The sequence below is a fragment of the Hylobates moloch genome, unplaced genomic scaffold (assembly GCF_009828535.3).
Source record: "Hylobates moloch isolate HMO894 unplaced genomic scaffold, HMol_V3 SCAFFOLD_45, whole genome shotgun sequence".
Lineage (NCBI taxonomy): Eukaryota > Metazoa > Chordata > Mammalia > Primates > Hylobatidae > Hylobates > Hylobates moloch.
In genome coordinates, this window is record NW_026652320.1 from 590,612 (window position 1) to 603,359 (window position 12,748).

At 41.6% G+C, this 12,748-nt stretch overlaps 1 protein-coding gene across 2 annotated transcripts in view; it reads left to right on the plus strand.

Moving 5' to 3' along the window:
• The window catches only part of LOC116463622 (aquaporin-9), a 56,754-nt gene that overhangs the window by 21,197 nt on the left and 22,809 nt on the right, over positions 1–12,748 (plus strand). For both annotated transcript variants that reach the window (XM_032146803.1, XM_032146801.1), the window contains exon 2: positions 7,278–7,404. In XM_032146803.1, the coding sequence (XP_032002694.1) occupies positions 7,278–7,404 (127 nt within the window). The remainder of the gene's footprint in view (positions 1–7,277; positions 7,405–12,748) is intronic.

Below are 12,748 nucleotides of genomic sequence, written 5' to 3' on the forward strand. Positions count from 1 at the left end.
TTTTTTATTCATACATAACAGATGTACATATTTTGGGGGTATATGGGACATTTTAATACATTCATATAATGTATAAAAATCAAATCAGTGTGACTGGGTGATCCATTGCCTTAAATATTTGTCTTTTCATTCTGCTAGGAATATTCAAATTATTTTCTTCTGGTGACCTTGAAATATACAATAGATTGTTGTTAACTATAGTCATGTTACTAATCTTTGAAGCACTAGGTCTTATTTCTTCTATCAAACTGTACATTTTTACTATTAATCAACGTTTCTTCATTCCTCTGACCTTTCTTGACCTCTAGTAACTACGCATCTACTCTCTGCCTTCATGAGATCCACTTTTTTAGCTTTCACATAAAAGTGAGAACATTTGATGTCTGTCTTTCTATGCCTGGCTTATTTCACTTAACATAATGACCTCCAGTTCCATTCACATTGCTACAAATGACAAGATTTCATTCTTCTTTATGGTTGAATAATGTTTCATTGTGTATATATGCCACATTTTCTTTATCCATTAATCTGGTTTGTGGGCATTTAGGTTGATTCCATATTTTGGCTATTGTGAATAGTGCTGCAGTAAACATGAGAGTGCAGATAGCTCTTCAACATATTGATTTTATTTCTTTTGGATACATGCCCAGTATTGAAACTGCTGAATCATATGGCAGTTCTGTTTTTAGTTTTCTGTGGAACCTCCACACTATTTTCCATAGTGGCTATACTAGTTTACATTCCCACCAACAGTGTATAAAGGTTCCTCTTTCTCCACATCCCTTATTCCCTGTCTTTTTGATAAAAGCTGTTTTAACTGGGGTGAGATGCTATCTCATTGTGGTTTTGATTTGCATTTCTCTGATGGTTAATGATGTTTGAGAATTTTTTTTCATATGTCTGTTGGCCACTGTACGTCTTCTGAGAAATGACTACTCAGATCTTTTGCCCATTTTAAAATCAGATTATTTGGATTTTGTTTGTTTGTTTGCTGTTGATTTGTTTGAGCTCCTTATATATTCCAGTTATTAATCCCTTATCAGATGGATAGGCGAAACTAAATTTTTTATCTTTTCCTGCTTTTTCTTGAAAGCAGGGAAATGGTTTTTTTTTTTGTGCCTTGCTTAAGTTTAGGTATTTTAATATCTTTCATCAAATATTATTATTTAAGCATGGAATATGAAGAATTAGTGTAATCACTCTGTGGTTCTCCCCATGTATACATGTTAAATAAATTTGTATGGTTTTTCTCCAATTAACCTGAAAAAAAATGTACTTCCCTGGTGGACATTATAGTTTTTGGAGGGTGGGGGTTGGTGCCACAAGACAAGGTGGCAGGTATATAATAAAATGGCAAAGTGCAGACGTGATAGAGTAGGCACAGGAAGCCAGTGAGGGCTTCTGTTGTCAGAGAAAGTCCTATAGAGAAAGCAGGATTTCAGCTCATCATTAAGAATAGATTGGGTTTAGTTGGGAAGGTGCCAGGAAAGGGTGTTTCTTCTAAAAAGTGCAGCATAGCAGATGTGCAGAGATGAAAATAAGTGTCATCAGCTCAAAGGGCTCCAAGTGACTAGGATGTCAGCCTGGCTGATGCAGAAGATCTGTGCTAAAGAATACTGGAAAGGAAGGTGGCTGGGAATCATGACGTAAGGCAATGGAGAGCCCTGAGTACCAGCTTGAGGACTCTGGGCTGACATTTCCTGAGCAGTGGGGAGGTGGTGTGTGATGCTTCATCTGGCATGGTCTCTGGATGGGGAGAGATTGGAGGTGGGGACACTGATTGGAGGCTGGGACACTGATTGGAGGCTGCAGATGAAGGCTTTGCAAGATATGGGAATGACGGACTATGGGTGGCCAAGGGAGAGAAAGGGAAGTAATAACAGGTATTAATAATTCCAGAATTTTTGCTCTGGGTAATCAGGAATGACTGGGGGAATTCCCACCAATCAATGTTTTGTAGGAATTCTGCCTTTCAAATGTCTTTCTTCCTTTTCCAATGAAAGTCTTTTCCTTCTTCCATATATGGAAACTGATAGTAAAAAAAAGCATTTATCTTTCTATTTTCTAGCATTGCTTTCCTACAAAAAGCACTAAAATCCTGCCAATTATGAAATGGCCCATCTTTGGAGAGTAATCACAAATAGTCAAAACAACTTGAAGATCTTATCAGCTTCCCACTTTCCCTCTGTCACCAAAATTAAATCCCATGACTAGGAATGAAACAGCAAGTATTTCAACTAGATGTATTTCTGTTATAGATGTCTTTTCTCCCCTGTTTTTATTGCCAGGCAGCAAGTTAGCAGTTAAGTTCATGGGTCTGCTTTCTTAACTTATTCGCCCTAAACTGGAATTTTTGAGTTTATACTATAAACAATAATATCCTACCCTTATTTCTCTTTGTTGTTTAAATATTGCCAAATGTTATCTCATTTGATTCTTTATCAAAAAGCCATATGATTCAAATCTGGCACATATCATTATTCCCCTTTAATATATAAGCAAGCTAAGAATGAGAAATAACATGTTCATTTACACTGCCAACAAGCATCATCCCTAGAAATAATACCTAGGATCTGCTATTCAATTACATCCAATCTACTAGAAGCTGTTACAGAGACAAAAAAAGTTCAGCATATTATCTTGAAAATCTTCTTATAAAATTGAGAAAATCAGGCATAAATATGTAAACAGTTAAATAACATTCCATGGCTAAATGTCCCACCAGATGGCAATAGAAGCCATGAGTCAGAAGATACAGGGTTAATTATCATGTCATAATGTGATACACAAATATGGGAAGACTGTGTCCATTTCTGGGCTCTGTGTTTTAAGAGGGACACTGACAACGTAGAGCTTACCCAGGTGAGACTCACTGGGAGTCCGAGGAGACGCAGAGATCAAAGATGAAGGGACAAGTATCCAAACGAAGAGAGAACCCAGGGAGGGCATTATGCCCCTCCACTTATCTCAATGCCTGGTATGTGAAAGGCTTATTCTCTTTGGTTGCAACAGTATGCCTGGGGCTAATGGACAGAAGTTTCAGGAAGGAAACCTCCAACTTCGTGTAAGGAAGGATGCTCAACCACGGGAACAATAAAAAGTATACAGAACAGGCTGCCTAATGTGGTAATGAGCTCCCTATCCTTAAAGGTGATCCAATATGGGTTAGGTGAACACCCATTTAGGGTGTTGTAGGGAGAATGCCTGTATCACATGGCTTCTGTGTGCTATCAAGTACAGAACCAGCAAAATGGTATAACTGAGAGATGGCATGGTGCAGGGTTTAAGAGCACGGTCTCTGGATCCTATATGATGCTCAGTCTTGGAACGCAGCCACCATATTGTAAAGAAGCCAGGCCCCCCAGAGAAGCCATTTGTAAGCTCCAGCTAAGGTATCCGCGGACAGTCAACATCAACCATGAGATGCATGAATACGCAAGCTTTCAGATAATTCCAGTGTTCCACTTTTTGAGCCACTCCATTTGATACCAAGTAGAGCAGGGATGACATGCCACCCCAAACCCCGCCCAAATTGCAGATTCATAAGCAAAATAAATGTTATCATTTTAAGCCACTAAGTTTTGGGGTGGTGAATTCTTCAGTGCTGGATAACTGCAATACAAAATTTGTGTGACATTCTGAGTTACCATTGGTCTTCACATCCATTAATAGGTGCTGAGTCAACTGGAAAGTGGTGTTATGTGCAGAACACATGGGTGGGTTGTGCTGATGAGAGAACAGAAGGCTTGGTGAAGCTATTGAGAGAACATGAATGAAAGATTAATGAGGAACTTTGAAGACACAGTGAAGGACATAGTGAAGGCTAGATCTTCATTGTGTCCATGGCTTTGTCATTCCCTCTATCTCCTATATGGTTTTGTGACTTTTCTAATTCTTCTTGAGGAGGCAGCTAGATTGAGCAAGTGCTAGGTCCTGTCAAGAAGGTAGAAGAAATCTTAAAAGTCTGTAGGCCTGCAGAGGAGGAATGGGTGGTGGACTTAGGAAGCAGAACACCCAAGGGGACAGAATAAAATCAAAAAGACTCACATATTACAGACCATGATACATTAGAATATCCACAATGTTAATATGGAAAGGAACCCAAGAGATTGTTTTCTAGACAAGGAAATCAAGATTAAGCACTTGGAAGGTAACTAAGTACTTACTGTAGAGTAGAAACAGTACAATTTAACTTCAGGGGAGAAATATTAGGTTTGTTGAGAAGAATCTGAATGGACGACAGACCTAAAAATGCTTTCTAGATGGGAGGACCAAGAAAATCAAGCCATGGTGGATACGATAGTGGGCTCTTTTTGAGTCTAAGAAGGGAAACGTATGGCAGTTCTTGAAGGTGAGCTCAGGGAATCACGATGGACCTTTTTATCATCAATACCATAAAAAACAGTTCTCTCATTTTTGGAGGAAAAAAAATATACTGAACACACAGAAGGAGAGAACCAGAATGGGTGGCCAGATCTCCAGCAAGCAGCCCATGATATATTCGAATGCCAATGGTCTGCTGTCCTGGTGCTGTGAATACAGGCAAGAGGAGGCAGTCAAGGGAACAAACCAGGAGGCAGTTACCTGGCTTCGTCGTTGCTTTTCAGGCTACAATAAATACATTTCTAAATTAAGATGCAATGCTGGAAATCTGGGCTCCAATCTTCTGAGCAGCGATTTTGATGAGGGCAACTGAAGTCCCCACATTGCTCATCACTTCTCCTATTTCCTGCAGCACACAGCATTGATTATCCTCCTAAGAAAAGCCATTTCAGCATCTAGAGTGGAAGAGAGGAGTATTAATCATAGTGAAATTTGACAAGGCAGAAGCCTCCACGGACCCACTTGAGCCATTTAAAGCTTTTATGTCCCCTCTAAACTAAAACAAGTGCATGTACATCAGGACCATAAAAGAGGGGAGACGCTTATTTAGAAAGCATTAATAGCTCAGGACTGGCCTCTCTCTTTTGCATCTCTTCTTAGACCTGGTTGTCTAAATCAAGTCATCTCAGCTGTCAGTGTTGTTTTATTCCTCATTTTAGGAGATACTACTAAAATGTCAGTTCACCTGGAAGTTGTGCCCAGAGCATTTAATTGGATTTACATTAAAATGAAAGAAATATGCCAATGTGGTTTTAATTCTGACAGTTATTATAGTAGTTAAGGATTCTAGAAAAAATAACGTCAAGTCTAGGTGAAATTGTTAGGCTATAAAATGGACTCAGGGGATTTTTTTGAAAAGAGAAAGGGGACATGCTCTTGCTGTAACTATATTTAACATCAGTGTAGGGTACAAAGCTCTCCACCTTTTCTCTGCTTGCTAAGACAAGTGGATGTATCTTAGAACTGGGGACTGGAAGAGACATGAAAGCATCATCTATGTAATTTCTCTGCTGTCAGAGAAAACTTTCTATATGTATTAAATATCTCTTGTTTATAACTCATTTTCCTCTAAAGGACCTCACAAATGAGCCCTGAGGGAGCTGTTTAGAATTAATTCATCATAGTAAAAAAAAACTGTCTTTGTGCAACCTTTCATATTTTAGTTTTAGACCCTTCCATTTTCAGCTCTTTATGAAAAGACACAACAGTAGGTTATTATCTTCCTCATAAAAAGCCTTCACATTGTTAATCTCTTTTTCCAAAAATATATTTGTTTCTGAAATATTTCCTCATACGCTCTATTTTCCTGCCTCTGAATAATATGTATTGCTCAATGCCAAGCCCTCCCTCAAGTTAATTGCTCTTTTTTAGTTATAAAACCCCAACTGGATTCCATGTAATCATCTAGTAATTTCTATACTTATGCCTCCAGGGCCACACTAGCTTTTTAAACTACAGCATGGTGAAAGCTGGTGGTCATTTGCTGTCTCATTTTCCTACCAAACTTGTATGCAACTGTTCTGTCTTTCCCAAGAACCGTCCTTCACCAAGTATTTCTTTAATGGACTGTGATTAAATGGTTTTAACTGATTATTCAATGAGTATGTGGGGCCCATTTTAAAAAAACAATTAGAAAACACATGGGTTTAAAAAAAGAGAGGATATACAGTGAAAAGTTCTCTTCCAATCTTTGTCCCAGTCATGCGCTCCCTCCGACCCATTAGGGTTTAACCCCATTTCTGCTGCTTGTGTATTCATGGAGAGAGATCATGTATATAAAAAGAAATGCATGTAATGTATTTAATACAATTGGCAGCATGTTTTAGCACTGCTCTGCATCTTTTTTTATTTTAATAGTATACCTTGGGGATCTTTCCACTTTGGTGTACACGGATCTCCTTTATTCTGTTTTTTTTTGTTTGTTTGTTTCTATTTTTTTCAGTAGACTAGCAGTCTACTGACTGGATGTACCATCATATATTTATTGCAAACCTTTCTCAATATGGATTTCATTCTCCAAAATATCCTCTACCAGCTGAAGATCGTGGAAGACTCACTATCGTACTTCATTGTGCAACTGTTTGCAGAATGCTTACTATCAGCACAGCACTGGGCTTGGTGCCACAGGGAATACAAGAAGCAGTGAGTTTGGCAGCCTCTGCTCCCTAGGAAACAACAGCCCCATCAGGGAGAAAATACATGAGAATAAGGGGGTACTGATTGCCAAATCTATCCCCCTAAGGTTTTCCTTTGTTTTCTTGCACATCAGACATTTTTTCTAATGCATGGTACAAATGGCCTTTCCCCTTTATTGGATGTGTGTATAGTGGTTTGTGTGCCTGGTCCTGCTTTTATACTGGGAGCCACAAGAACAGAACTGTCAAACTCAAATACCTACAGAGGCCAGGAGGGTGACCTAAATGAGTGAAGGGCAGTGAAGTGAGCCAGTTGGGAAGACATAAGCACTGTTTAAAGGGATCCCCAACTGCTACTGTGAATAACCAGATCTGGTTGATTAAAAGGAACCAGTGGGTAACAGGTACATGGGACTTTTCTTACAACACATGTGGGTCTATAATTATCTCAAAATAAAAAATTTAATTTAAAGAAAATCAGATACCTAGATCATTGTGTGAAATTTCCTGATTTATAAATGTAGGCAAAATCTGAGCATTGTGCAGGCGCAGCAAAACTCATCTATCTGTAAGCCAAATGCAGCCTTGGGTCCACCATTTTGCTATCTGTGTATAGCTGAATCATTGTAATTTGATTTGTATAAAGCCCAGGGCAACCCAATCCACGAGTTTGCTTTAAAAATACTTGCTACTGTGAGTTTCCATTACTTTTGACAGTAGCCATGCCCATTTACTTGTTGAGTTTTCCTCCCATTCCAGGTCCTTGGATGCGGCTCTGTTGCCCAAGCTATTCTCAGTCGAGGACGTTTTGGAGGGGTCATCACTATCAATGTTGGATTTTCAATGGCAGTTGCAATGGCCATTTATGTGGCTGGCGGTGTCTCTGGTAAGCAGTAGAAATAATCAATGCTGCTATTAATTCAGCCACTCCAATGTGCCAGCACAGTGCTGGCTGCTTCACATACCTTAATTTATTTATATCTCAAAAATCCTGCAAGAGTGTGTATTGGATCCCATTTTTATAGATAAAATTAAATTTTTGTAGATAAAATTAAAATCACCAACCAATGCTAAGTAACTTATGCAAAGGCAACATTTAACAAGAGACAGAAATGGGGGTTAGAGCTCATAAATGATTCATTCCTAAGTCTGGCCGCTACATCTTATTCTCCACCAGTCAACGGGATTTCTTACTTGCTCTAGCCCACATTTGGAATCCAACTCCCAGATACCCTGTAAATAGTAAAGAGAAGGTCACTCCAACAGAGGCAAGTCCTGGACCTTTATCTACAGCAAACAGGAAGAGTCTGGGTCTCTTGCAAAATGGATGGTGCTTTCATGGACGTGCAGATCTGATCTACAAGGTCTTAGTCTAATCCTGCCCTGAGGAGTGATCTGATTAGAAGCCATTCACGTGGTTCTCACAAGCAAAATGAAATGATGATAATTTAATGCAGTCTAGGCACTTAGGAAGTGACTGCGGAAATGATCTGGTTCCCAAAGACACTCAGAATCTTTCAGCAGCCTGGTGTGGTTCCTCAGAGCATTGAGTCAAGACTTGGTGATACGAGAAGAAAGGGAACTGAGAAACCATGCATGCTGAGCACTGTGCTAAATGCCAGACTGCCTTTTTCTCCCTCTCCTTTACAACAGCACTCTGAGGCGGGTATTACTGACTCCATTCTACAAAGAAATCCCTCCTGAGAGGGAGTCAGTAAATAACTGGAAGCCCTGCAGCTAGTAAAGAAGCAGAGCCAAGATTTGACCCAGGCTCGCATGATCTGCATGACAGTGAAGCTCACATCCTCATTTTTTGTTTGTTTGGTTTTTGTTTTGTTTTGTTTTGTTTTAGGAGGAGTCTCGCTTTTATCGCTCAGGCTGGAGCACAATGGCACAATCTCAGCTCACTGCAACCTCCGCCTCCCAGGTTCAAGCGAATCTCCTGCCTCAGCCTCCTGAGTAGCTGGGATTACAGGCACCCACCGCCACACCCAGCTAATCATTTCGTATTTTTAATAGAGACGGGGTTTCACCATGTTGGCCAGGCTGGTCTGGAGCTCCTGACCTCAGGTGATCCACCTGCCTTGGCCTCCCAAAGTGCTGGGATTACAAGTGTAAGCCACCGCACCCTGCCTGTTTTTTAAGACAGAGTCTCAAACTGTTGCCCAGGCTGGAGTGTGGTGGCAGGATCACAGCTCACTGCAGCCTTGACCTCCCAGGCTCAAGCAATTCTACCTTCTGCCACCTCAGCCTTCCAAGTAGCTAGGACTACAGGCACGAGCCACCACACCCAGCTAATTTTTGTATTGTATTTTTTTGTAGAGACAGATTCTTGCCATGTTGCCCAGGCTGGTCTTGAACTCCTGGACTCAAGTGATCCACTTGCCTCAGCCTCCCAAAGTGCTAGGATTACAGGCATGAGCCACCACACCCAGCCAACACATCCCCATTCTTACACAGCATTTCCAGTGCTCTATTATGAGAAGGGCATTACAAGCAGGTTAGTTGGGCAGAGGATCCTGCAGTTAAGCTGGCTGGCCTGCTAGCAAACACTGCCTCTGTAGCACTGAAGAACAATTGCTTAGACTCCCTGGGAGCTCCTTGGGCTGTGCATCTGGAATGGCCATTGACCAGCTGGCACCCTTTCCATATTACAGCCAGACTCAGATCCAAGGGTGGTCCAGGTTAAGACAGAGTCCTACTCTGTTGCCCAGGCTGGACTGTGGTGGTAGGATCACAGATCATTGTAGCCTTGACCTCTTAGATTCCTATATCTGTTAGCATAGATTGTAACAAATCAAGATTTGTTAGCATGCACAGTGTCTCCATTCAAACTTTTGTCCAGCTTTTGCTGTGATCCCAGCACTGTACTGCTTAACTCAAGAGAAACTCCAAGAAGGGCACAAGAAAAACCAGGGGACTGCCCTAAATATGCCAAGGCTTAACTGCTCCCCCTACAAGCTCCCACTGCGTTCACCAGGTAATGTAGGTGTAGCCATATTTTCAGCCTTTTTTTAGGTAGAGACATGGGGTTTTGGAGTATTTTGCCTGCATAACACCCTGAACTGAACATCATCAAGTAGTTACTTAGAATTAATTGGCCCCAGACCCTACCACTGTTGTTAACACCCTTTACCACTGCAATCCATAACTGTTTGTGTCCACTGATATACCTGGGGATTTCTGCAGTCACTGTAGGAGGAAAAAAGAGAAAGAACCAGCAGGAAGAAGAAAGAGTGAAGAAATGGTGTGAAGTCTTCTGTGGCCCCTAAACTGGGGTTGAGTCCCTATAGTTAGAAGAGTAAGGGCCAAAACTGATGAGACTTCTTTCAGTAGAAGTTGTGTTTCTGGATGAGAGTCAGGACCTGACCAAAATGTTTATGAGCAACTCTGAAACCCTAAAATACAAACAGAGTGGTGTCTGAGACTGGCTGGAAATTAGTAGCATTGGCTTGGAAACGCAGTCCTTATCTTTCTACCTCTATTTGGAATCTAGCACAGTTCAGGCTCCCTAAGGACTGGTGGCTTTGGGAACATTTTGGGAACATGCAGCACAACACACTGGCCCATCATGACATTTGTGTGGACAACAGCATCAGTGTCAGCTTCGGCAGGTGCAGGAATAGGAGAGGATTGTGTGTGGGAGGTGACTTCCTCATCGTGGCTGCAGATAACATACTGGTTTGTGGGCATATACTGGTTTGTAAGGTCTGCTTGAAGATTCCAAAAGTAACCAATTTATACTGGTCATAAATATGAATGGGATCCCATTTTGTGGTCACTGACTAGTGAGGTCAGCAGATATTTGTCTTTTAAATATAAAACATAACCTTATTGTAAAGAAGTTACAGCATCCTGCTCCCCTGGGAATGTTCCAGTCAAATCCAGTCAGTCAGAGGTCATAATACCCTAATTATGTAGCATCCTGCAAAAAGCATTTAGGCTGTCTAATGGCAATTGCTCTGATGTAGTATTTTATGACTAAAATAAACTTATTGAAAAAGCAAATAGACTTGATTTCACAACAAAATATAGGGTTATCTTGATCACAGGATTGTGTATGGGTGGCACGGAGGAGAGGATTTGCATAGAACAGAACATTGAAGGGGTTCCCTCTGCTCACCTAAGACTTTCATCTTGTGCCCTGTGGGCTCCAGCTGTGCCCGCGGGCCCTTTATGTGAATAATCTGATTGTCCCAGCAACCTTGGCAAAGCCAAGAGTTGAGCGCAGGACTCTCTGACTCTAGTTCTCATGTTCTTTCCAATACACTGCTCTGCCTTGTCCTTGTGATAAACCAGGGTGACCACTCATCTCTGCGGGGAGAAATTTCTAGCAGCCACTTGGCCTCTAACCAGAGGCATCAGGGTGCCGCTTGTCCACCTCTCTCTTTCTTTTTTTTTTTTCTTGAGACGGAGTCTCGCTCTGTCGCCCAGGCTGGAGTGCAGTGGCGCAATCTCGGCTAACTGCCAGCTCTGCCTCCCGGGTTCACGCCATTCTCCTGCCTCAGCCTCTCCGAGTAGCTGGGACTACAGGCGCCCGCCATCACGCCCGGCTAATTTTTTGTATTTTTAGTAGAGACGGGGTTTCACTGTGGTCTCGATCTCCTGACCTCGTGATCCGCCCGCCTCAGCCTCCCAAAGTGCTGGGATTACAAGCGTGAGCCACCGCGCCCGGCCTGTCCACCTCTCTTTCTGAACCTTTCTGCCTCCTCTCCAGCTCTTTTCCTCATTGCTTTGCAAAGCACCCTTCCAGACATACCCTCTCTAACCCCCAAACAACTATTTTTCTCTGTAGATCTCTGTAGTCTGAGCTATCTAAATAATGCCTCTGATTATTTCTTCAACTTTTTTTTTTAATGGAGTCTCGCACTGTCGCCAGGCTGGAGTGCAGTGGCACAATCTTGGATCATTGCAACCTCTGCCTCCCAGGTTCAAGCGATTCTCCCGCCTCAGCCTCCCAAGTAGCTGGGACTATAGGCGTATGCCACCATGCCCAGCTAATTTTTGTATTTTTAGTAGAGACAGGATGTTGGCCAGGATTATCTTGATTTCTTGACCTCGTGATCCACTCGCCTTGGCCTCCCAAGGTGCTGAGATTACAAGCGTGAGCCACCATGCCTGGCCTATTCAGCTTTTATATTGAATACCTACTAAGTGCCTTGCATCATGTGAGGTCCAAGATAAATAATGGTTCCAGCCTCAGGATGCTTAGGAGGAGCTAACAAACAGAAACCTACATATGGGAAATTTTATTTTGGAAGATGAAATTGTTTTGTTTTTGTTTTTGTTTTTTTATAACTTCTCAAATATATTTTATTCTTTTTTTATTATACTTGAAGTTTTAGGGTACATGTGCACAACGTGCAGGTTTGTTACATATGTATATATGTGCCATGTTGGTGTGCTGCACCCATTAACTCATTTAACATTAGATATATCTCCTAATGCTATCCCACCCCCCTCCCCTGACCCCATAACAGGCCCCAGTGTGTGATGTTCCCCTTCCTGTGTCCATGTGTTCTCATTATTCAATTCCCACCTATGAGTGAGGACGTGTAGTGTTTGGTTTTTTGTCCTTGCGATAGTTTGCTGAGAATGATGGTTTCCAGCTTCATCCATGTCCCTACAAAGGACATGAACTCATCATTTTTTATGGCTGCATAGTATTCCATGGTGTATATGTGCCACATTTTCTTAATCCAGTCTATCATTGTTGGACATTTGGGTTGGTTCCAAGTCTTTGCTATTGTCAATAGTGCCGCAATAAACATACGTGTGCATGTGTCTTTATAGCAGCATGTTTTATAATCCTTTGGCTACACACCCAGTAATGGGATGGCTGGGTCAAATGGTATTTCTGGTTCTAGATCCCTGAGGATATCCAGGAACTGAACTCAGCTCTGCACCAAGCAGACCTAATAGACATCTACAGAACTCTCCACCCCAAATCAACAGAATACACATTCTTCTCAGCACCACACCACGCCTATTCCAAAATTGACGACATAGTTGGAAGTAAAACACTCCTCAGAAAATGTAAAAGAACAGAAATTATAACAAACTGTCTCTCAGACCACAGTGCAATCAAACTAGAACTCAGGATTAAGAAACTCACTCAAAACCGCTCAACTACATGGAAACTGAACAACCTGCTCCTGAATGACTACTGGGTACATAATGAAATGAAGGCAGAAATAAAGATGTTCTTTGAAACCAACGAGAACAAAGAT